Here is a 26370-nt window from a genome sequence, read left to right as displayed (position 1 = left end):
TCTTTCTGGTGGGAAGCCGCGTCCACCACACTTCTGACCTCTAAAAGCCCCAGAGAGCACACAGCCTAGAGCCAGAGTTCCCTTCCTAAGTGTGGATTCCTTTGAGTAAGCAAATTCCTTTGTGGAAATAAATGAGGCACTAGAAGAGGTTCATCATTGCCTTCAGCCCACTGGGATGCCAACTATGACTTATTGGTTATTGTTATTACCATAATTACAGTTCACTGTGCACTTTCACGTGCATCATACCTCACCTCTGCTTGCGAACGATGAATTCGCTGGCTGCTGCCTCAACTCTCATTGGGGCTTCTCTGGAAGGTGGCACTTGGAGGCACTCAGATGCAACCTTGACCCATAAGGCCCCCACTGCTGTGCCTGATTTGTAAGCATTAGAGACAGACAATAATAATGAAGCATCAGCTCAATGAGGTTCCTTCCTTTGTAAGAACTCACAGCACAAGCACTGGCTTTGGAGTCAGACTGACATGGATCCAAAACCTGCGGCCCTTGGACAAGTCATCTAGCCTTTCTCTAAACCTCAGTTTTCTCATCTATAAAATGAGATTGTGTCACATCAAAGCATTGGCTTTGGAACCAGACAAACGAAGGTCAGTCTCCATGGCCATGACTAATTGCTGGGTGATGTTGGGTAAGTTGCTTCACCTCTCTGAGTCTGATTCTCATTCTGTAAAATGAGGCTCATTAGCAGCCTATCCCAAAGGGTTGTAGTGAGAATTAGATATTATCCCTGTAAAATATTACTAATGTTATGGAAATAACATCTACTTCAATGAAACATTTTAAGCATTTAATCAGATAATGCATTTATATAACATACTACCATGTGCCTGGCATAGAGTAAGTATTCAATAAATGGCAGTGAGGTTGGTGGTGGGGATGGTGGTGAGGACGGTTGTTACTTTTATCCCACACATGTTGCCCCATGGAATCTTCTCCTGCTGAGACAGGTACATTCACCATTACCATGACTCCATCTCACAGATGTCAAAGAGCAACAAGCAGTGACTTCCACAAGGTCTTCAAAGACAAAACCACACTAGAACCTGGTTCTCATGAGACCCATCACATGGCCTCTGCTTTCAATTTAATGATAAAATAACCATGGTTACAGAGCAAGAATGTGTTGAAGTTTCCCTTCCTCATAAATTCCTCTGGGAAAAAAAATCTCCCTAATCTTTTGCTAAGGCAGCAGATATTGAAGCTTCAATACAGAGCTACAGAGAGACGGTTAGGAAAAGCTGCAGATTCTCTTTTGCCCCTCACTTTAGAGCTGGATTCCTGTCTCACTTTAGATCCCAAATCTGCTCCCATCAAGGCTGATATCGAACTGTGGGGCTTTCAGAAATCCCCACAAGCCAGCACATCCAGCCCCCAGCCTCAAGGCCGGGCTGCCCCTAGTCATCTAAAAATACAGCCTTTTCTTAAAATCTTGTAGCAGTGTCCCTGAAGATCAGAAGCAGTTGGGTTACTTGTGAAAAATACAGATTTCTATCCTTCCTCATCCCAGAACCCACGGAATCAGAATATCCAGAGGTAGCAAGATATATATGTGTGTGTGTGTGTGTGTGTGTGTGTGTGTGTGTGTGTGTGTGTGTGTATTTATATGAAGTGGTACGATCTCGGCTCACTGCAACCTCCGCTTCCCTGGTTCAAGCGATTCTCCCACCTCAGCCTCCCAAGTAGCTGGGATTACAGGCATGCACCACCATGCCCAGCTAATTTTTGTGTTTTTAGTAGAGACGGGGTTTTGCAATGTTGGCCAGGCTGGTCTGGAACTCCTGACCTCAAGTGATCTGCTCGCCGCGGCCTCCCAAAGTGCTGGGATTACAGGCATGAACCACCACGCCTGGCCAGTAGCTATATTTTTTTAACAAGCACTTCAGGTGGGCATTATTTCACAGTATTTTCTGTATGGTGGGGAATTTTAGGAGAGGGTGTGTGTGTGTACCTACCTATATGTGTGAGCTAAATGCACCTTCTGGGGCCCCCGTCCAGGCAATGATTCAAGTCCCAGAAAATGTGGCCGAGGAATCTGTATTCTTAGCAAACTCTCCAGGTGAGTGCTGAGCTCAGTAGAGTCTGAAGATTCTTGCTCTAGAAAGAGAATTCCCCCTCCTCTCACACGTAGTTACTGCACAAAAGCTTCATTAATTCAGCGGCTTGTTAAAGGACTCGTTTTGCCTTGCAGCCTCTTGTCAGTGCTGAAACAAAACAAGAGTAATTCTGCTTATAAGGAAATGCAGACCACCCACAAATCAAGGTAGGAAAGTCTGGAGCCTGCAGCAGGTGCCTTGGAAGGCAGCCCACAGTTACAGGAACCACTGTAGGGACGCGCCTCCCCAGACCATGGAAAGTGGGACAGGGAAGAGGGAACTTTTTCCTTCTTATGACCTCATTAGAAACAAGCTCCTTTACTGCAGGACCAGGGGTGAGAATTCAGGTATTTCTCCCCAACAATTATATACCATCAAGTTAAAATCTTCTAGTCATGGAGAAGTGAGGTAGGGAGGATGTGGTACAAGACTATGTCTCTTTCTCTCTACTTGGGTAATTTATAATGGGGGAGGTGGAGATCTTCCCCCAATTTATTTGTTCATTTAGAGAATACTTTCTTTTTTTTTTTTTTTTTTTTTTTTTTTTTGAGATGGAGTGTTGCTCTGTCAGCCAGGCTGGAGTGCAGTGGTGTGATCTCGGCTGACTGCAATCTCCACCTCCTGGGTTCAAGTGATTCTCCTTCCTCAGCCTCCCGAGTAGCTGGGATTACAGGCACGCACCACTATGCCCTGCTAATTTTTGTATTTTTAGTAGAGACGGGGTTTCACCATGTTGGCCAGGCTGGTCTTGAACTCCTGACCTCAAGTGATCTGCCTCCCTCGGCCTCCTAAAGTGCTGGAATTACAGGCATGAGCCCGGCCCATTTAGAGAACATTCTTAGATTCCCCGTCTGTGCCAGTAACTGTGCTAGGTTTGGGGGATTCAGCAGCAAATGAAACAAACACAGCCTGCCCTCGTGGATCTCTGTGTCTGGGCTGGGGTTATAACCTTTTATGTGCCATGGACTCCTTGGAAGTCTGAGAAAACCTATGGACTCCTTTAAGAAAGATGTTTTTAAATGCATACTATACATTACAAAAGATCACTAAGATATTTATAGTAATCTAGATTGCTATATTACAATCAAATTTGGAATATGGTAATCTATGTGTGTCTTTCACAATGCATTATATAACAAAACTCAACTCCTGTAATTTTGGATTAGTGTTGAGTATAAATGATTTTTCAAAATATCTCTCACAAGTGTAATGTGATAGGCAAATACCTGTAATTTCCATTTTGGTTGAAGGTTAGTTCAACTAAAGATGCAACTTTTTTCCCATCTGCATTCACAGACCCCTTGAATTCTACCCAGGCTTAAGAACTGCTGATCTAATGGGAGAGTCAAACATTTCTCAGATAATCCCACAGCTAGCCACAACATCATGACTGTGAAGTGTTCTGAAAAAGAAGTAGGGGTACTGGGTGCTAACCAACACTGCGTCTGATGTTTAAGCTGAGAACTTAAGGACAAAGGAGAATTGACTAGACTATGAGGTGGAAAAGGTGGGAATGCTGTTCCAAGCAGGGGCAATAGCGTGTGCAAAGATCCTGGGGCAGGAGGAAGCTCAGGAGCACCAAGCAAAGACCAGTGCAGCTGAAACTCAAAGAGGGCCAGGCGGGGGGTGCAGAGTGAGACAGGCAGAAGGGTCTTTTGCTGCTTATTTCTGTCTCTTGCTTATCACTCACTAATAACACCACCTTCCTTACCTCTCACCTCCTCCCTCAATCACTGTCAAAGCTCTTGAAAAGAAGAGAGCCATCTACAGGAGGAAGGTCAGGGCCACCACGCTGCCCCAAAGAATTCATCTGCAGGGATTACGGCAGCTGGTTGGAATCCAAAATCAAGGCTTTCTGGATATTGTTAATGGGGGCCTGCTTCTTACCCAAGTAGGATGAGGATTTGCTTACTAGGCCTAAGACCTCCAGGTCTAGTCCTGTGAGCTTCTGGGGAAACCAGCAAAGGCCAGGACCTTTTCTATGGGGAGGGGTCTGGAAAATGGCCAGGCCTGCCTGCCTAAAGAAGTCCCAAATGCCACAGGGCTAGAAGCAAAAGGTTACCCACACATCCTATTAATAAGGAAAACAGTCTTACCACCCCCTCCCCCAGAGCCACACAGATAAAGTGGTCAGACAGTTTTCCAAGCATTTGGAAGAAAGAAGGGGAAACACAGTCAGAAAGAAGGTGCTAGACAATGGTGCTGAAAGCCCAAGTCCCTAAACAAGGATCCTGGAGAAAGGCATGAGCGGGGGTGGTGGGCAGGGGTAGGGGCTCTTCATCCCCCTCTAGGAAGCTTGCCCAGGCAGAGTCACAAGAGGGTGTATCCATATGAGGATTCAATCATCCACACCTAGAAAGGGTTGGATGGCATGATGAGCTGATGGGTCACAGATGAGGAAACTGACCATCCAGAGGGGAGCTGCTTGCTCACAGACTGACAAGGGGTACAATGGGTGTTGGGCTTCACTAAATCTGCACCTGGCCCAGTGTTAAGTGTTGGGTATGGAGAGGAGTATGGAAAGGTCCTAAGCCAATTCACCCTCCAGACAAAGAGAACAGTTTTACACAAATGAAACTGAGATCCAGAAAAGACATAATCCTGACAATACGCAGAGTCGGAAGGTCAAAATTAGACAGGAGAGTTCAGATACACAGGACTTGTCGTGGACCATAAGGCAGGGTAGGATTTAAGTTGGTAGAAAATAAACAAAGAGGACCCTCCAGGCAGGAATATGGCAGGAGGAAAGGCCAAGAGGTGGGAAGAAATTCATAGAGTTCTGTGACTGCTACCTTGATTAGCACCACCTCCCTTGCCTGAATTCTGGAAGCTAGCAGGTGCCATGGAGCCCTGGGGACACCCTTTTCTTGAAAAGCAGACTCTGAGCCACTTGCAACCATCCTTTTGTGTTTCAGTGAGAGATCCAGCAGTACAAGTGCAGAAAGCCACATCCAACCAGTCCAGAAGAAGTCTAAAAAGTAAGCCAGGAGGGCAATGGAAGGAGCCACACAACAGGGAATGTGGTGACCACACCCTCTATATTCCAGGGGTGTGGAAATGACCGAATGCAGACCAGACTCCCTACAGCCATAGACGATGATGAAGGACACGGGATCCCCAGGTTTAGGGACTCATAGTCAAGAAGCTGAGCAGCAATGGCAGACAATGGCAAACTCCTCCGCTGTGCCAGGCACCATGAAAAGCATTCTGTCTTCATTACCTTCCTTGTTCCTCAAAACCGATCCTATGAGGCAGGGGCATTATCCCATCTTACAAAGGAGCAGGCAGAAACCTGGCCATGTGAAATGTCTTGCCTGAGGCCACACAGCTAAGAAGTGGTGGAGCTGGACTTTGAGCCTGAATCTCCCAGCTCCAAATTCCATCTCCCATCCTTAACATTCGCTGGGCTCCAGTGACCAGCTGTCTCACTGTGGGCTCATTTAATAGGGTCTGAACAACCATCCTGATGCTATTGGGAAGATCTGTCCTTCCTACATCCAGGGGGATGCTTAGGAAGGCTCCAGGTGAGGGCAGAGAACCCAGGTGGCTACAGGGAGTCCTACATGCAGAGCACCTTGGGGCCAAGGGGGGCCAGAGTGGGACCCAGGTTACTAGGGGACATCCCTGGGCTCCATCCCCCAAGCCCTTCTTATCTGTGTCCACAGCCGCACTAATTGTGACATCAACATCCAGTACAAGAGTGGGGTGTGTAACAGCATGAGGGCCAAGTTTTACAGCGTAGCCCAGGAGGCTGGCTTCTGCCTGCAGGACAAGATGGAAATCCTCATGAAGTAAGGGCACACATATATCCATTCATTTGAAGGGCATTCACTGGGTACCTACTATATACCTGCCAGGTGCCAGGTGCTGGGGCTATATCACAAAGAAGAGCTTGCTCTCTGTCCTCAGGGAGCTCACAGTCTTCTGGAAAATATGGGCAGAAACAAATTAATTGCATCATAAATATGTAGGTACAAATTATAATCATTGTCCTACAGTAAGAGAACAGGGTGCTACAAGAGAGAGAGACAGACAGCATAGGTACCTAATCTAGATTGGGAAATCTGGGAAGACCTCTCTGAGGAGGTGACTTTCAGATGAGTCCTGAAGGATAAGGAAGAGCCGGCAGTGTGATGAGAAGGTGGAATTACATTCCAGGTAGAAGGAAAAGTGCATGCAAAGTCCCAAGTCCAGAAGGGACATGGAGAATTTGAAGAGGACGGACAAGTGGTAGATGAGGGCTGCATCATGCAAGCCACAAATGCCAGAGTTATGATGTGGGATTTGATTTTAAGAGCACCAGAAAGCTATTGAAAGCTTTTCTTCTCTGTTCTGACAACCCAATAATTTCCTCCCTTTCTAGCTTACCCCTTGACTCCAGAGACCATCCACCCCAATAAATATATCTATACAACAAAGTTTGCATTATGGCCCGCTGCACTCTCATTCTCACAGCACTGATGGGCTGAATGCTCTGAGGCTAGGGTTTGGAGAAGACTAATCCTTGCTCTCTTCTTCTGGGAGCTAAGAGTCCAGTAGGGAAGATGGAAAAGTAAACAGGAAATTAGCACGCAGGGGTCTGGAGGTTGTGGGAGGAAGCAGCCTGCTAAGGGAACACAAAAGGGATGCCCCGCCTGGCCCAGGACAGCCCTCAGAAAGATCTCCTTGGAGGAAGCAGCATTTTATTTTATTTTATTTTACTTTATTTTATTTTATTTATTTATTTATTTTTTTGAGATAGGGTTTTGCTCTATTACACAGGCTGGAAGTTCAGTGGCATGATCATACCTTACTGCAGCCTCAAGTGCTAAGGTTTTTGGTTTTGTTTTTTGGTTTTGGGGTATTTTTTTTACAGATAGGGTCTCGCTATATTGCCCAGGCTGGTGTCAAACTCCTGGCCTCAAGCAGTCCTCTCACCTTGGCTTCCCAAAATGCTGGGTTTGCAAGCATGAGCCACACACAGCTGGAAACAATATTTTCACTTTAATAAACATAGATGATATTCCCAGGGCACTTACTATGTACCAGTCATGGATGTAAGAGCTTTGTATTTACATATCATTTAATGCTCACAACAATCCTATGAGGTAGGTGCTATCATTAGACTTATTTTGTAGATGATAAAAGTGAGCTCAGAGAGGTCTCTTATCAAAGGTTCTCCAGTGGCTAAGTAGTAAAGCTAGAATTCAAACCCAAAGAGTCATGCTGAACAACTTGGAAAATATATTTCAGGATGTCATCCATGAAAACTTTCCCAACCTTGCTAGAGAAGCCAATAGTCAAATTCAGGAAATACAGACAACTCCTGCAAGAGTCTACACAAGAAGGTCATCCCCAAGACACATAATCAGCAGATTTTCCAAGGTCAAAATGAAGAATGTTAAGGGCTGCTAGAGAGAAAGGGCAGGTCACCAAAAAAGGGATCCCCATCAGGCTAACAGCAGACCTCTCAGCTGAAACCCTATAAACCAGAAGAGATTGGGGGACTATATTCAATATCCTTAAAGAAAAAAATATTCAACCAAGAATTTCATATCCAGACAAACTAAGCTTCCTACGTGAAAGAGAAATAAGATCCTCTTCAGATAAGCAAATGTTGAGGGACTTAATCACCACCAAGCATGCCTTCCAAGAAATCTTGAAAGGAGTACTAAATATAGAAAGGAAGGACTGCTATCAGCTAATATAAAAACACACTTAAACATACAGACCAGTGTCACTGTAAAGCAACCACACAAACAAGCCAGCATAATAACCAGCTAACAGCACAGTGACAGGATCAAATCCACACATATCAATACTAACCTTGAATGTAAATGGGCTAAATGCACCACTTAAAATTCACAGAGTGGCAAGCTGGATAACAAAGCAAGACCCAATGGTATGCTGTCTTTAAGAGACTCATCTCATGTATAATGACAGTTATAGGCTCAAAATAAAGGGATGAAGGAAAACCTACCAAGCAAATGGAAAACAGAAAAAAGCAGGCATTGCCATCCTAATTTCAGACAAAACAGATTTGAAACAAGCAAAGATCATAAAAGACAAGGAAGGGCATTACATAATTGTAAAGGGTTCAAATTCAACAAGAAGACCTAACTATCATAAATATATATGCATCCAACATAGGAGCACCCAGATTTATAGAACAAGTTCTTAGAGGCCTACAAAGAGACACAGACTCCCACTCAATAATAGTGGGAGACTTCAACACTCTACTGACAGTATTAAACAGATAATTGAGGCAGAAAATTAACAAAGATTTTCTGGACCTAAACTCAGCATTGGAACAAATGGATCTGACAGACCTTTACAGAAGTCTCCACCCAAAAACAACAGAATATACATTCTTCTTATCACCACATAGCACATACTTAAAATTGACCACATAATTGGACCTAAAACAATCCTCAATATATGTAAAAGAACCAAAATCATACCAAACACACTCTCAGACCATAGTACAATAAAAATAGAAGTCAACACAAAGAATATCACTCAAAATTGTACAATTACATGGAAAGTAAACAACATGCTCCTAAATGGCTTTTGAGTAAATAATGAAATTAAGGCAGAAATCAAGAAGTTTTTCAAAAATAATGAGAACAAAGATACAATATACCAGAATCTCTGGGACACAGCTAAGGCAGTATTAAGAGGGCAACTCATAGCACTAAATACCCACATCAAAAAGTTATAAAGATCTCAAATTAACAACCTAAATTCACAACTGAAAGAATTAGAAAAGCAAGAACAAACCAACCCCAAAGCTAGCAGAAGATGAGAAATAACAAAAATCAGACCTGAACTGAAGGAAATCAAGACATGAAAAACCATTCAAAAGACAAACAAATCCAGAAGTTGATTTTTTGAAAAAGAATAATAAAATAAATAGGCCACTAGCTGGACTAATTAAGAAGAAAACAGAGAAGATCCAAAAAACACAATTAGAAATGATGAAGGGAATGTTACTACTGACCCCACAGAAATAAAAACAACCATCAGAAACTACTACAAACACCTCTATGTACACAAACTAGAAAACCTGGAAGAGACAGATAAATTCCTGGACACATACACCCTCCCAAGACTGAGCCAGGAAGAAACTGATTCCCTGAACAGATCAATATCAAACTCTACAATTGAATCAGTAATAGAATAGCCTACCAACCAAAAAAATGCCCAGGACCTGATGGATTAACAACCAAGTTCTATCAGATGTAAAAACAAGAGCTGGTACCATTTCTACAGAAAGTATTCCAAAAATTGAGGAGAAGGGACTTCTTCCCAACTCATTCCATGAGGCCATATCATCTTTATTCCAAAACCTGGCAGAGACACCACAAAAAAAGAAAACTTCAAGCCAGTATTTTTGATGAATATCAATGCAAAAATTCTCAACAAAATACTTGCAAACCAAATCCAGCAGCATATCAAAAAGCTAATCCACCATGATCAAGTAGGCTTTGTACCTGGGATATGAGGTTGGTTCAACATACAAAAATTAATAAATATGATTTATCATATAAAGAGAACTAAAGACAAAAACCACAGAAGGAGAAAAGGCTTTTGATAAAATTCAACATTGCTCCATGTTAAAAGCTCTCAATCAACTAGGTATTGAGGGAACATACCTCAAAATAATAAGAGCCATCTATGACAAATCCATAGCCAACATCATACTGAATGGGCAAAAGCTGGAAGCATTCCTCTTGACAACCAGCACAAGACAAGGATGTCCTCTCCCACCACTTCCATTTGTTGTACTATTGGAAGTCTTAACCAGAGCAATCAGGCAAGAGAAAGAAATAAAGCACATCCAAATAGGAAGAGAGGAAGTCAAACTATCTCTGCTTGCAGATGACATGATTCTATATCTAGAAATATCCATAGTATCAGCCCAAAAGCTCATTCAGCTGATAAACAAGTTTCAGGATACAAAATCAATGTACAAAAATCACTAGCATCCCAATACACCAATAACAACCAAACTGAGGGCCAAATCAGAAAGGTAATTTCATCCACAACTGCCACAAAAAATACCTAGGAATACAGCTAATCAGGGAAGAGAGATTTCTACAATAAGAATTACAAAACACAGCTCAAAGAAATCAGAGAAGATACAAACAAATGGAAAAACATCCCATGCTCATGAGTAGGAAGAATCAATATCACTAAAATGGCTATACTGCCCAAAGCAATTTATAGATTCAATTATGTTCCTATCAAACTACCAAAAAGATATTCTTCACAGAACTAGAAAAAAATTATTTTAAAAATTATATGGAACCAAAAAAGAGCCTGAATAACCAAGGCAATCTTAAGCAAAAAGAAGAAAACTGGAGGAATCACATCACCTGACCTCAAACTATACTACAAGGTGACAGTGACCAAAACAGCATGGTACTGGTACAAAAACAGGCATATAGACTGATAGAACAGAATAGAGAGCCCAGAGTAAGGCTGCACATCTGTGACCATCTGATCTTTAACAAAGGTGACAAAAACAAGCAATGGAGAAAAGACTCTCTATTTGGTAAATAGTGCTGGGATAACTGGCTAGCCATATGCAGAAGATTGAAGCTGGACCCCTCCCTTACACCATACAGAAAAATCAACTCAAGATGGATTAAAGACTTAAATGTAAAACCCAAAACTAAAAACTCCCTGGAAGACAACTTAGGCAATACCATCCCAGACCTAGGAATGGGCAAGATTTTATGACAAAGACACCAAAAGCAATTGCAACAAAAGCAAAAATTGACAAATGGGATCTAATTGAACTTAAGAGCTTCCACCCAGCAAAAGACGCTATCAACAGAGTAAACTGACAACCCATAGAATGGGAGAAAATATTTGCAAACTATGCATCTGACAAAGGTCTAATACCCAGAATCTGTAAGGAACTTAAAGAAATTTACAAGAGAAAAACAACCCATTGAAAAGTGGGCAAAGGATATGAACAAACACTTTCTTAAAAGAAGACATACATGTGGCCAAGAAGCATATTTTAAAAAGCTCAACATCACTGATCGTTAGAGAAATGCAAATCAAAACCACAAGGAGATACCATCTCATAACAGTCAGAATGACTATTATTAAAAAGTCAAAAAATAACAGATGCTGGCGAGGTTGTGGAGTAAAAGGAATCCTTATATGCTGTTGGTGGGAGTGTAAATTAGTTCAACCATTGTGGAAAGCAGTATGACTATCCCTCAAAGAGCTAAAAACAGAACTACCATTTAATCCAGCAATCCCATTACTGGGTATATACTACCCAAAGGAACATAAATCATTCTACCATAAAGACACATGCATGTGAATGTTCACTGCAGCACTATTCACAATAGTAAGGACACAGAATCAATCTAAATGCCCATCAATGACAGACTGGATTAAAAAAGTGGTACATATACACCACGGAATATTATGCAGCCATAAAAAGGAATGAGATCATGTATTTTTTGGGAACATAGATGGAGCTGAAAGCTATGATCCTAGCAAACTAACGCAGGAACAGAAAACCAAATACTACATGTTCTCACTTATAAGTGGGAGCTAAATGATAAGAATTTATGAACACAAAGGAGGAAACAACAGACACTGGAGTCTACTTTGAGGGGGTATGGTGGGAGGAGGGGGAAGAGCAGAAAATATAACTATTGGGTACAGAGCTTAATACCTGGGTGATGTAGTAATATGTACACTAAACCCCCGTGACACATGTTTATCTGTGTAACAAATCTTCACATGTAGCCCCAAATCTAAAACAAATTTTTAAAAAGTCATGCTGGAAAAGTAGGGTGGAAGGGAGTTTCAAGGAAAAGCAACAGCTAGGTCTCAGAAGTCAGAGGGGCACAGACAGCCAGGGAACTGCTAGTAGTCAAGTGTGGCTGGGGCATAGGGTGTTTGCAAGGTTATCAGAGAGCTAGACAAGCCAGATTATAAAAGCTGTGATAGCCCAGCTGTGGAGGCTGAGCTTTATCTCAGAGACTTTGATCATGACCCAAAGGATAAAATTCTGGAAGAGAAGGGATGGAAAGGATGGGGATACAGCCGGAAAATGTGAGGGCTGAATTATTTAGAGTCTTGGAGAAGAATTTATTCTGAACAAACTGAAAAGCCATTGAAAGCTGTATGCAGTGGGGTGACATGGTGATATTTATCATATAAAGTCTCATTGGAGAGACAGAACATAGGCACAAAATGATAAGGGGAGTGGGGAAGAGAGGAAACAGCACGAGTTAACACCTACCGTGTGTCTGGCATGAAGCTCAACACTTGACACACATTGTATCATTTAATTCTCACATCTGACAAATAGGAATCATTATTATTCCCCATCTTAGAGACTGCAAAGCTGTGTAAATACAATCAGAAGTAGGAAGAGAATGAAAGCTAATAAAAAGTTTATGAGGAAAATAACTGGAAAATAGTGCTTCAGGACCTTGGAGAGAGCTGTATCCTCTTGTGGCAAAAGCAAGAGCCTAAGTTAAAGACTAGCTGACAGGGTTAAGAAAAGCCTCATGAAGGAAAAAGTGTTTAAGTCAGATCTCAAAGGTTAGCTAGGGTGGTTATAAGAGGAGGGAATCTTATTCTTCTCTTTCTCATACAACCTTGTAGGCGCCAAGAAGAAAGAGGTATCCAGAAGTTCCGTGCTTTTGTCCTTGTCTCTAGTTTTCAAAAGGACATAGCAAAAATGAGACATCACATATCTGTAGTAAAAGGAGATGCAGAAGAAATTGCAGACCACTGGTAAATATCCTAAGAACCACATAAGATGGTCCCTGGAAGAGGACAGGGTGTTGTTATTACAAGATCACAACTGATTCCACTCTCCTTCAAGGCATAGAGAGGCATTACTCCAAAACTGTCATTGGCCACCAGTACGATCCCCCACCCCCCAGACACACTAAATCCAGAGCACAATCAGGCCCAAAACTCCTGGTTTCTGAAATCACAGATAATCCAATCCATTGTGTTCTCCATATTTACCTGCTGTTTGATTCAGACTTGCCAGGCCCTGTGGAACAGGCAGATGAGGCATATCAACCTGAAAATTTCTACAGATTCCAAGGTCTATGGGGTGATCACTGCATCCCCGAAGCGATGTAATCCCTAAAAAATGCAAAACCAGGCAGGCATATCCTAGAAACACTGTGCCACAGCACAAGGGTGATGATAAGTAACAACAAAAAAAGCAACATGAATTGAGTGATTACTAGATGGCAGTTACTATATAAGCAATTTTCATAAATCCTCTATTTTATCCTCCCAACAAAATAATCCTGAAAGGTACATATTAACTCCCATTTCACAAACAAGGAAACAGAGACTCAGAGGGGTAAATTCATTTGTCAAAGTTCACACCATCAGTTAACTGGTGAATTTAGGATTCGAACCCCTGTCTAACCTCAGTCTGTATGCTCATTTGCTATACAGAATTGGAATCTACTGAACTGTGGTGTCCTGAACTCCATCCTAGCAGGGTGAATACATTAAGATCTAAGACGAAGATGAGAAAGTAAAAAATGTACACAGAATCCCTTCCATGAGTTTTATAATGTGAAACAGGAACTTACAAGCAGGTCGCTGGAGTCTTTGCAGAGTTGTGGGAACTTCTACGCCACCTCACATCCCAAAACATCACTTTCTCACAAGCAATGTCTGACCCTGAAGATACATGAGTCATATAAGAGGGATACTCTTAGGAAAGGGGGAAAAGGGTCTTCTGCAAACCCTCTTCCCTCTGTGGGAGGGAAGTTGGGGGGAGGAGGAAAGGGTGTTATGAACTAATTCACATAAAGGTATTATGGAAGGAAATTAATGCTGGTCCTCCCACCGTAAGATTCAGCCCACAAATCTAATGGTGGAATTTCTGTCATTATTATGGGGGAAGTAATTGCCTTCCATAGTAACATTAAAATCAAGTCAAACAAACCACAGCCTAGTAAGGATGATGTTCAGTTGTAGTTGTTCATTCATCCAATTACTCATTCAGTCTTTCAAATGATTGTTATTGAGCACCTACTATGAGTCAGGCAGTATTCTAGCAATCTGAATACTGAATAATTCAGACAAGTTTCCTCTTCTCCTCAACGAGACTTGATTCTAAACAAGGAGACAGGAATCAATATAATAAATGTATATTGTAGAATATAAAGCAGTATGAGAAGCCCAAAATATAGAATGGATGATCAATTTCATCTTCAAAATTTTCCACAATGAGCACATATACAGCAAGGGGTGAAGGATTTCTTTTAAAAGAGATCCACCTGCCTTAAGACCTGATCACATCTGAACCATCTCCTTAGGTTAGACCTAAGGTAGATTAGACCAAATAGGTTATTCAAGGATGGATTCCAAAACTACTCTCACATTCACACAACACTGAAATACTCAAAGCTTTGATCCAACTTTGATCATTAATCAAAGAGATAGAAAATATATACACACACACACAAACACACACACACACACACACCATCCTGGGTGTGAGAGCCTCCTGCATCCTCGAAGACATCTCATAGATGTGTGTACATCCACTCCAACCTCATTAACCCTCAGAAGAGAAGTTTCAGATCCCAAAGTCCATTCCTTTCTTCTAACATTTCACATTGTCTGATAGAAAAATTACAAATACATCCCTTGAAATCGTACCTTTGTTTTATTTTGTAATGAAATGCAAGTCATTCTCCATCTTTTCCTACCCCCAAAAGTAAACACATGCCTGATCTGTGGGCCACAGAGGAAAGGCCCCTAGATAAAGAATCCTGCTGCCCTGGAGACATCACAGAGTAGCAGAAAGACAAAGCGGAGATGGATGGCCATAGGTGCTCAGATCTTCCAGCAGCTTCCTAACTTGCCCTCTCCTCTTGGAATTGAAGGTATTTTGATCTGCTGTCCAAACTGCCAGAGGATCTAAAGAACTTCCGCCCCGCCAAAAAGATCCTGGTAAAACTGCAGAAGTTTGGAGAAAACCTGGACTTGCGGATTCGACCCCACGTCCTCCTGAAGGTGCTGCAGGATCTGAGAATTTGGGAACTGTGTTCCCCTGACATCGCTGTGGCTATTGAGGTAACCACCACCTCCCTCCCCTCCATAGTGTCTCAGATGTCCTCATTCAATCACCTCTCAACACTCAGGCACTGTTTAAGCTGTTTAAGTGCTGGGGACACAAAGGCCCCTGCATTTATGGAGCTCATATTCTAATAGGAGAAGGATTGTCCCATTACCTGGTTGCCCAACTCCAACTGCAAGGGAGATTGTATACTATGTAAATGGTACCCCCTGGAAACTCAGAGGCTTTGGGGTGGCATAAAAAATGGGCAGTAATCATAAGGAGTCCTTTATCTTGCTACTAAAAATGTGGTCCATGGACCAGCAGCATGGACCTCACCTGGGTGCTCGTTAGAAATGCAGAATTGCAGGCTTCAAGTCCATCTGCCAACTCCAAGTTTACATTTTAACGGGATTCCAGGTGTGTCGTATGCACAATACAGTTTGAGGAGCCCCGTATGTAAGTAAGTTAGAAGGGATCTACCTTAACTCAGGCAACTGGGAAGGTGACTTTTAAGGCGAGACCTGAACCGTGAGAAGACGGCACCATGAAGAGAAAGAGAAAGAGCAGATCAAGAAGAGAAGACAGTGTGTGCAAAGATCCCAAAGCAGCACACGACTTGACTTGTTGGGAGAACTCACTGGCAGTCAATGAGTGTGGAGGGAAGCAGGCAAGGAGTGGATAGTTCCCAGGGGACTGGAGAGGTCAGTCTGTGCAGACCCTTGAAGGTCAAGACAAAAATTTAGGAGCCACTAAACAGTTTTCAGTAGTCATTCAACATTATCACCAGAAGAAGTTCCTGGTACTTTGTCAAAAGGCATCAGCAACACAAGGACTCCACAGTAAGAGGTTAATGAAGTCACTTCTTTCATTTTATTGGATGGCATATGTGCATTTTAACAGGGCCTTCAATGCCTTCCTCCTGGTAAAGAAGTCAAATTCCCAGGCCTTGACAGGCTATGGAGCATGTGACATTTTCATACCAGGCGGGCCCTTCCCCAGAATGACCTGGGTGTGTTAATGAGGGCAAAGTTAGGAGTGGAAGGAGGGGGATGACCTTGTAGACAAATTCAAATGCCAAGACTCTACTCCCATGACCTGTGAGGTTCCTTCAGGAAAGACTCTAGCAGGTCAGGCCAAAACTAACTCTAGGGCAACTTCCACCTCCTACTTACCAGTTTTGGGGTCCAAATTCCACTTGAAGCTATGGAAGACGTGGAAAAGCTAGTCCCTGCATGGGTAAGAAGAGGAAGTACTAGGGGCTCCTCTTTTATTTGAGGTGAGTTCACAGCCCTAATAAAATTTAGCAAGCTCTTTTCCTAGTGAGAACATCATAGAACTTTTATTATTATTATTATACTTTAAGTTCTGGGATATATGTGCAGAACATGAAGGTTTGTTACATAGGTATACATGTGCCATGGTGATTTTCTGTACCCATCAACCCGTCGTCTCCTAATGCTATCCCTCCCCCAGGCCCCCACCCACTGACAGGCCCCAGCTTGTGATGTTCCCCTTCCTGTGTCCATGTGTTCTCATTGTTCAACTCCCACTTATGAGTGAGAACATGTGTTTGGCTTTCTGTTCCTGTGTTAATTTGCCAAGAATGATGATTTCCAGCTTCATCTATGTCCCTGCAAAGGACATGAACTCATCCTTGTTTATGGCTGCATAGTATTCCATGGTATATATGTGCAACATTTTCCTTATCCAGTCTATCATTGATGGGCATCTGGGTTGGTTCCACATCTTTGCTATTGTGAATAGTGCTGTAATAAACATATGTGTGCATGTGTCTTTATAGTAGAAAGATTTATAATCCTTTGGGTATACACCCAGTAATGGGATTGCTGGGTCAAATGGTATTTCTGGTTCTAGATCCTTGAGGAATCACCACACTGTCTTCCATAATGGTTGAACTAACTTACACTCCCACCAACAGTGTAAAAGCATTCCTGTTTCTCCACATCCTCTCCAGCATCTGACTTTTTAATGATCATTCATCCAATTACTCTCACACAATTGGCTCTCACACCCAAGATGGTGTGTGTTTGTGTGTGTGTGTGTGTGTGTGTGTGTGTGTGTGTGTATTTTCTATCTCTTTGATTAATGATCAAGGTTGGGTCAAAGCTTTGTGTATTTCAGTGTTATGTGAATGTGAGAGTAGTTTTGGAATCCATCCTTGAATAACCTACTTGGTCTAATTTACCTTAGGTCTAACCTAAGGAGATGGTTCAGATGTGATCAGGTCTTAAGGCAGGTGGATCTCTTTTTTAAAAAATCCCTCACCCCTTGCTGTATATGTGCTCATTGTGGAAAATTTTGAAGATGAAATTGATCATCCATTCTATATTTTGGGCTTCTCATACTGCTTTATATTCTAGGATATATATTTATTATATTGATTCCTGTCTCCTTGTTTAGAATCAAGTCTCGTGGAAGAGAAGAGGAAACTTGTTTGAGTTATTCAGTATTCAGATTGCCAGAATACTGCCTAACTCACAGTAGGTGCTCAATAACTATCATTTGAAAGACTGAATGAGTAATTGGATGGATGAACATTGTTTCCTGACTTTTTAAGGATCGCCATTCTAACTGGCATGAGATGATATCTCACTGTGGTTTTGATTTGCAATTCTCTAATGACCAGTGATGATGAGCTTTTTTTTCTCTTGTTTATTGGCTGTGTAAATGTCTTCTTTTGAGAAGTGTCTGTTCATACCCTTCACCCAGTTTTTGATGATGTTATTTTTTTCTTGTAAATTTGTTCAAGCTCCTTGTAGATTCTGGATATTAGCCCTTTGCCAGATGGGTAGACTGCAAAAATTTTCTTCCATTCTGTAGGTTGCCTGTTCACTATGATGATAGTTTCTTTTGCTGTGCAGAATCTCTTTAGTTTAATCAGATCCCATTTGTCAATTTTGGCTTTTGTTGCCATTGCTTTTGGTGTTTTAGTCATGAAGTCTTTGCCCATGCCTCTGTCCTGAATGGTACTGCCTGGGCTTTCTTCTAGGGTTTTGATGGTTTTAGGTCAAACATTTAAGTCTTTAATTCATCCTGAGTTAATTTTTGTACAAGGTGTAAGGAAGGGATCCAGTTTCAGCTTTCTACGTAAGACTAGCCAGTTTTCCCATTGCCATTTATTAAATAGGGAATCCTTTCCCCATTGCTTGTTTTTGTCAGGTTTTTCAAAGATCAGATGGTTGTAGATGTGTGATGTTATTTCTGAGGGCTCTGTTCTGTTTCATTGGTCTATAATTCTGTTGTGGTACCAGTACCATGCTGTTTTGATTACTGTAGCCTTGTAGTATAGTTTGAAGTCAGGTAGCATGAAGCTTTGTGCTTTTTGTTGAGGATTGACTTGGCAATGCAGGCTCTTTTTTGGTTCCATATGAACTTTATAGTAGTTTTTTCCAATTCTGTGAAGAAAGTCATTGGTAGCTTGATGGGGATGGCATTGAATCTATAAATTACCTTGGGCAGTACGGCCATTTTCACGATATTGATTCTTCCTATCCATGAGCATGGAATGTTTTTCCATTTGTTTGTGTCCTCTTTTATTTTTTTGAGCAGTGGTTTGTAGTTCTCCTTGAAGAGATCCTTCACATCCCTTGTAAGCTGGATTCCTAGATATTTTATCCTCTTTGAAGCAATTGTAAATGGGAATTAACTCATGATTTGGCTCTCTGTTTGCCTGTTATTGGTGTATAGGAATGCTTGTGATTTTTGCACATTGATTTTGTATCCTGAGACTTTGCTGAAGTTGCTTATCAGCTTAAGGAGATTTTGGACTGAGATGATGGGGTTTTCTAAATATACAATCATGTCATCTGCAAACAGGGACATTTTGACTTCCTCTTTTCCTAATTGAATACTCTTTCTTTCTTTCTCTTGCCTGATTGCCCAGGCCAGAACTTCCAACAGCATGTTGAATAGGAGTGGTGAGAGAGGGCATCCCTGTCTTGTGCCTGTTTTCAAAGGGAATGCTTCCAGTTTTTGCCCATTCAGTATGATATTAGCTATGGGTTTGTCATAAATAGCTGTTAGCATTTTGAGATGCGTTCCATCAATACCTAGTTTGTTGAAAGTTTTTAGGAAGAAGGGCTGTTGAATTTTGTCGAAGGCCTTTCTGCATCTATTGAGATAATCATGTGGTTTTTGTCTTTGATTCTGTTTATGTGATGGACTACATTTATTGATTTGCATATGTTGAACCAGTCTTGCATCCCAGGGATGAAGCCGACTTGATCGTGGCACATAAGCTTTTTGATGTGTTGCTGGATTCGCTTTACCGGTATTTTATTGAGGACTTTCGCATTGATGTTCATCAGAGATATTGGTCTAAAATTCTCTTTTTTTGTTGGGTCTCTGTCAGGCTTTGGTATCAGGATGATGTTGGCCTCATAAAATGACTTAGGGAGGATTCCCTCTTTTTCTATTGATTGGAATAGTTTCAGAAGGAATGGTACCAGCTCCTCTTTGTACCTCTAGTAGAATTCGGCTATGAATCCATCTGGTCCTGGACTTTTTTTGGTGGGTAGGCTATTATTTACTGCCTCAATTTCAGAGCCTGTTAGCGGTCTATTCAGAGATTGAATTTCTTCCTGGTTTAGTCTTGGGAGGGTGTATGTGTCCAGGAATTTATCCATTTCTTCTAGATTTTCTAGTTTATTTGCATAGAGGTGTTTATAGTATTCTCTCATGGCAGTTTGTATTTCTGTGGGATCAGTGGTGATATTCCCTTTATCACTTTTTATTGCATCCATTTGATTCTTCTCTCTTCTCTTCTTTATTAGTCTAGCTAGCAGTCTATCTATTTTGTCAATCTTTTCAAAAGAAACAGCTCCTGGATTCATTGATTTTTTTTTAAGGGTTTTTTCCCGTCTCTATCTCCTTCAGTTCTGCTCTAATCTTAGTTATTTCTTGTCTTCTTCTAGCTTTTGAATTTGTTTGCTCTTGCTTCTCTAGTTCTTTTAATTGTGATGTTAGGGTGTTGATTTTAGATCTTTCCTGCTTTCTTCTGTGGGCATTTAACGCTATAAATTTCCCTCTACACACTGCTTTAAATGTGTCCCAGAAATTCTGGTACGTTGTGTCTTTGTTTTCATTTATCTCAAAGGACATTTTTATTTCTGCCTTAATTTCATTATTTACCCAGTAGTCATACAGGAGCAGATTGTTCAGTTTCCATGTGGTTGTGCAGTTTTGATTGAGTTTCTTAATTCTGAGTTTTAATTTGATTGAACTGTGATCTGAGAGACAGTTTGTTGTGATTTCTGTTATTTCACATTTGCTGAGGAGTGTTTTACTTCCAACTATGTGGTCAATTTTGGAATAAGTACAATGTGGTGCTGAGAAGAATGTATATTCTGTTGATTTGGGGTGGAGATTTCTATAGATGTCTATTAGGTCTGCTTGGTGCAGAGCTGAGTTCAAGTCCTGGATATCCTTGTTAACTTTCTGTCTCATTGATCTGTCTAATGTTGATAGTGGGGTGTTAAAGTCTCCCATTATTATTGTGTGGGAGTCTAAGTCTCTTTGTACGTCTCTAAGGCCTTGCTTTATGAATCTGGGTGCTCCTGTATTGGGTACATATATATTTAGGGCAGTTAGTTCTTCTTGTTGAATCGATTCCTTTACCGTTATATAATGGCCTTCTTTGTCTCTTTTGATCTTTGTTGATTTAAAGTCTGTTTTATCAGAGACTAGGATTGAAATCCCTCATTTTTTTGCTTTCCATTTGCTTGGTAGATCTTCCTCTATCCCTTTATTTTGAGCTTATGTGTGTTTCTGCACGTGAGATGGGTCTCCTGAATACAGCACACTGATGGGTTTTGACTCTTTATCCAATTTGCCAGTCTGTGTCTTTTAATTGGAGCATTTAGCCCATTTACATTTAAGGCTAATATTGTTAAGTGTGAATTTGATCCTGTCATTATGATGTTGGCTGGTTATTTTGCCCATTAGTTGATGCAGTTTCTTCCTAGCATCGATGGTCTTTACAATTTGGCACGTTTTTGCAGTGGCTGGTACCAGTTGTTCCTTTTTATGTTTAGTGCTTCCTTCAGGTGCTCTTGTAAGGCAAGCCTGGTGGTGACAAAATCTCTCAGCATTTGCGTGTCTGTAAAGGGTTTTATTTCTCCTTCACTTATGAAGCTTCGTTTGGCTAGATATGAAATTCTGGTTTGAAAATTCTTTTCTTTAAGAATGTTGAATATTGGCCCCCACTGTTCTGGCTTGTAGAGTTTCTGTTGAGAGATCCACTGTTAGTTTGATGGGTTTCCCTTTGTGGGCAACCCAACCTTTCTCTCTGGCTGCCCTTAACAGTTTTTCCTTCATTTCAACCTTGGTGAAACTGACAATTTCATGTCTCGGAGTTGCTCTTCTCGAGGAGTATCTTTTTGGTATTCTGTCTTTCCTGAATTTGAATGTTGGCCTGTCTTGCTAGGTTGGGGAAGTTCTCCTGGATAATATCCTGAAGAGTGTTTTCCAACTTGGTTCCATTCTCCCCGTCACTTTCAGGTACACCAATCAGATGTAGCTTTGGTCTTTTCACATAGTCCCATGTTTCTTGGAGGCTTTGTTTGTTTCTTTTTACTCTTTTTTTCTCTAAACTTCTCTTCTCACTTTATTTCATTAATTTGATCTTCAATCACTGATACACTTTCTTCCACTTGATTGAATCGGCTACTGAAGCTTGTGAATTCTTCACGTAGTTCTCATGCCTTGGTTTTCAGCTCCATCAGGTCATTTAAGGTCTTGTCTTCACTGTTTATTCTAGTTAGCCATTCATCTAATCTTTTTTCTAGGTTTTTAGCTTCCTTTCAATGGGTTCGAACATCCTCCTTTAGCTTGCAGAAGTTTTTTATTACCAACCTTCTGAAGCCTACTTCTATCAGCTCATCAAAGTCATTCTCCATCCAGCTTTGTTCCACTGCTGGCAAGGAGCTGTGATCCTTTGGAGGAGAAGAGGTGCTCCAGTTTTCAGAATTTTCAGCTTTTCTACTCTGGTTTCTCCCCACCTTTGTGGTTTTATCTACCTTTGGTCTTTGATGTTGGTGACCTACAGATGGGGTTTTGGTGTGGATGTCTTTTTTGTTGATGTTGATGCTATTCCTTTCTGTTTGTTAGTTTTCCTTCTCCCAGTCAGGTTTCTCAGCTGCAGGTCTATTGGAGTTTGCTGGAGGTCCACTCCAGACCCTGTTTGCCTGGGTGTCACCAGCAGAGGCTGTAGAACAGCAAATATTGCAGAACAGCAAATATTTCTGCCTGATCCTTCCTCTGGAAGCTGCATCCCAGAGGGGCACCCGCCTGTATGAGGTGTCAATCAGCCCCTACTGGGAGGTGTCTCCCAGTTAGACTACACGGGGGTCAGAGACCCACTTGAGGAGGCAGTCTATCCATTCTCAGAGCTCAAATACTGTACTAGGAGAACCACTGCTCACTTCAGAGCTGTCAGACAGGGACGTTTAAGTCTGCAGAAGTTTCTGCTGCCTTTTGTTCAGCTATGCCCTGCCCCCAGAGATGGGATCTACAGAGGCAACAAGCCTTGCTGAGCTGCAGTGGACTCTGTCCAGTTCGAGCTTCCCTGGCCACTTTGTTTACTTACTCAAGCCTCAGCAATGGCGGATGCCCCTCCCCCTGCCAGGCTGATGCCTCGCAGGTCAATCTCAGACTCCTGCGCTAGCAGTGAGCAATGCTCCATGGGTGTGGGACCCACCGAGCCAGGTGTGGGATATAATCTCCTGGTGTGCCGTTTGCTAAGACCATTGGAAAAGTGCAGTATTTGGGAGGAAGTGTCCAGATTTTCTGGGTATAGTCTGTCACAGCTTCCCTTGGCTAGCAAAGGGAAATCCCCTGACCCCTTGTGCTTCCCAGGTGAGGTGATGCCCCGCCCGGCTTCGGCTCACCCTCCATGGGCTGCACCCACTTTCCAAACAGTCCCAATGAGATGAACCAGGTACCTCGGTTGGAAATGCAGAAATCACCCGTCTTCTGCATTGATCATGCTGGGAGCTGCAGACTGGAGCTGTTCCTGTTTGGCCATCTTGGAATGGACTCCTAAACTGGTTATTCTAGTTAGCAATTCCTCTAACCTTTTTTGAAGGTTCTTAGCTTCCTTGCATTGGGTTAGAACATGCTCCTTTAGCTCAGAGGAGTTTGTTATCACCCATCTTCTGAAGCCTACTTCTGTCAATTTGTCAAACTCATTCTCTGTCCAGTTTTGTTCCCTTGCTGGCGAGGAGTTGTGATTCTTTGGAGGAGAAGAAGCATTCTGGTTTTGGGAATTTTCAGCCTTTTTGTGTTGGTTTTTCCTCATCTTCATGGATTTATCTACTTTGGGTCTCTGATGTTGATGATCATCAAATGGGGTTTTTGTGTGGACGTGCTTTTTGTTGACGTTGATGCTATTCCTTTCTGTTTGTTAGGTTTCCTCCTAACAGTCAGTCCCCTCTGCTGCAGGTCTGCTGGAGTTTGCTGGAGGTCCACTCCAGACCCTGTTTGCCTGGGTATCACCAGTGGAGACTATAGAACAGCAAAGATTGCTGCCTGTTCCTTCCTCTGGAAGCTTTGTCCCAGAGGGGCACCAGCCTGATGCCATTCAGAGCTCTCCTATATGAGGTGTCTGTCGACCCCTCCTGGGAGGTGTCTCCCAGTCAGGAGACATGAGGGTCAGGGACCCACTTGAGGAGGCAGTCTGTCCTTTAGCAGAGCTTGAGCACTGTGCTGGGATATCTGCTGCTCTCTTCAGGGCTGGCAGGCAGGAACGTTTAAGTCTGCTGAAGCTGTACCCACAACTGCCCCTTCACCCGGGTGCTCTGTCCCAGGGAGATGGGAGTTTTATCTATAAGTCCCTGACTTGGGCTGCTGCCCTTCTTTCAGAGATGCCCTGCCCAGAGAGGAGAAATCTAGAGAGGCAGTCTGGCTACAGTGGCTTTGCTGTGGGCTCTGCCCAGTTCGAACTTTCCAGTGGCTTTGTTTACACTGTGAGGGGAAAACTGTCTACTCAAGCCTCAGTAATGGCAGACACCCCTCCCCCCACCAAACTCGAGCATCCCAGGTTGACTTCAGACTGCTGTGCTGGTAGCAGGAATTTCAAGCCAGTGATCTTTTGCTGGGCTCCGTGGAAGTGGGATCCAGTGAGCTAGACCACTTGGCTCCCTGGCTTCAGCCCCCTTTCCAGGGGAGTGGAAGTTCTATCTCACTGGCATTCCAGGTGCCACGGGGGTATGAGAAAAAAACTCCTGCAGCTAGCTTGGTGTCTGCCCAAATGGCCACCCAGTTTCGTGCTTAAAACCCAGGGTCCTGGTTGTATAGGCACCCGAGGGAATCTCCTGGTCTGCGGGTTGCAGAGACCATGGGAAAAGCATAGTATCTGGGCCAGAATGCACCGTTCCTCACAGCACAGTCCCTCCTGGCTTCCCTTGGCTAGGGGAGAGAATTCCCCAACCCCTTGTGCTTCCTGAGTGAGGCAACACCCCACCCTGCTTCAGCTTGCCCTCCATGGGCTGCACCCACTGTCTAACCAGTCCCAATGAGACGAGCCAGGTACCTCAGTTGGAAATGCAGAAATCACCCACCGTCTGTGTTGATCTCACTGGGAGCCACAGACTGGAGCTGTTTCTATTCCACCATCTTGCCAGCCACCCAACATCACAGAACTTCTAATAACCTGGATATGGGGGTCTACATGAAACTCTTCCTTTTGTGTGTCTTAAACCCTCTCCAGGAAAGCACGCCCATAGCTCTCATCAATTCTGAAAGGAATTTACAAACCGAAAATATTTAAAGACAAATAGCTGTTTGAAAAGATATTAAGGAGTAGAAAAGAAAGAAAAACACAGATAACTGGGACTTCCTGTCCTCCCCAAATTTCCTTCCATCAATAGCAACAAGAAGGGTCTTAAAATTAGTCTGCTGAGCCAGGAAACTGGAAAGGGGTCCTCTTCCCCAAAGGACCACCCCAATCTGATGCTCCAAGATTATGAATGCCTGAATGGTATTCCTGGGGCCACCAGTCTCAATCACAAATCTTCCAGGATCTTGAGGGGACGGAGGGAAGGTAGAGTCTACTTTTCAGACCAAATTCTGAGATTGCCACTGTGTCTGCCCCACAGTTTGTGCGAGAACACATCATTCATATGCCTCAAGAGGATTACATCAACTGGCTGCAGAGCCGGATCAACATACCCATTGGGCCCTACAGTGCCCTGAGGTAGGCTGGGCCTGGGTTGACCAGCTGTCTCAGTGGAGGAGTGTTTGCCTATATCATGTTCCTGTATCCTGCCTGTGTTCCTGCCTCCTGACTACCCTCATGGATGCTCTTTATGGATGACCCTTTACAGTAGGGTCATCTGGAGACTGACTTCCAGCAACATTTTTAGAGGGGGATGGTCCCAGGTGGCCCTCCCCTCAATTCCAAACCCCAGACCCAACCTATCAGTTTCTGTTCTTCAATGATCCAGCCTGACTCTACCTACTTCCTCTTCAGATTCCTTCACCTTATTTATCTGCCTCAAATACGGGAGAATAAAATTGAACTGAACGTTTGATGTCTGTCTGGGAAAGAGCTGGGGCCGTGGAATTCAAGTGTAGTATTTAGATCCTATTAACAACAGTTACCATTTATTGTGTTTCTGTTATGCAATAGATCCAGTGCTGAGTGCTTTACCTAGATAATATCATTTCAATCTCATAATAACTTCATTAAGTAGGCACTGATATTAACTTAATTTCACACCAATTAAGCTATGGCATATTTCTCAATATTATATATATTGCCTTGGATGGCTGGGTGGGTGAGTGGATGGATGGATGGATGAATGGGCAGATGGGTGGATGGGTAGATGGGTGAGTGGGCAGATATATGTATGGATGGATGGATGGACGGATGGATGGATGGATGGATGAATGGATGGTGGATGGATGGATGGATGGATGAATGGATGGTGAGTGGATGGATAGATGGATGGATGGTGGATGGATGGATGGATAGATGGATGGATAGATGGATGGATGAATGATGGATGGATGGATGAATGGATGGTGGATGGATGGATGGATGAATAGATGGATGGATGAATGATGGATGGATGGATGGATGGATGGCACACTTCCCAACAAGGCAATGGTATGCAAGAAAATTTTAGCCTTGAGTCCTCGTATATTTTCCATTGGTCTTAGTTACAGAAGGAA

General features: G+C 42.7%; 1 protein-coding gene and 1 long non-coding RNA gene across 2 annotated transcripts in view; one reads left to right on the top strand and one right to left on the bottom strand.

Annotated features, from left to right (window-relative positions):
* Positions 1 to 25727, top strand: part of CCDC60 (coiled-coil domain containing 60) — a 208026-nt gene extending 182299 nt beyond the window's left edge. Inside the window, exons 9-14 of the mRNA XM_010368272.2 lie at positions 2210 to 2281; positions 5030 to 5092; positions 5780 to 5905; positions 12738 to 12869; positions 15002 to 15191; positions 25293 to 25727. Coding sequence (XP_010366574.1) covers positions 2210 to 2281; positions 5030 to 5092; positions 5780 to 5905; positions 12738 to 12869; positions 15002 to 15191; positions 25293 to 25394 — 685 coding nt within the window. The 3' untranslated portion in view covers positions 25395 to 25727. The remainder of the gene's footprint in view (positions 1 to 2209; positions 2282 to 5029; positions 5093 to 5779; positions 5906 to 12737; positions 12870 to 15001; positions 15192 to 25292) is intronic.
* LOC115900022 overlaps positions 1 to 26370 on the bottom strand; it is a 204747-nt gene that overhangs the window by 118635 nt on the left and 59742 nt on the right. The gene's annotated exons all lie outside the window — the stretch shown is intronic.

This window comes from Rhinopithecus roxellana, chromosome 10, assembly GCF_007565055.1.
Source record: "Rhinopithecus roxellana isolate Shanxi Qingling chromosome 10, ASM756505v1, whole genome shotgun sequence".
Taxonomy (NCBI): Eukaryota; Metazoa; Chordata; class Mammalia; order Primates; family Cercopithecidae; genus Rhinopithecus; species Rhinopithecus roxellana.
The sequence above is the reverse complement of the archived record's forward strand: the minus strand, read 5'-3'. Positions and strand labels throughout refer to the sequence as shown.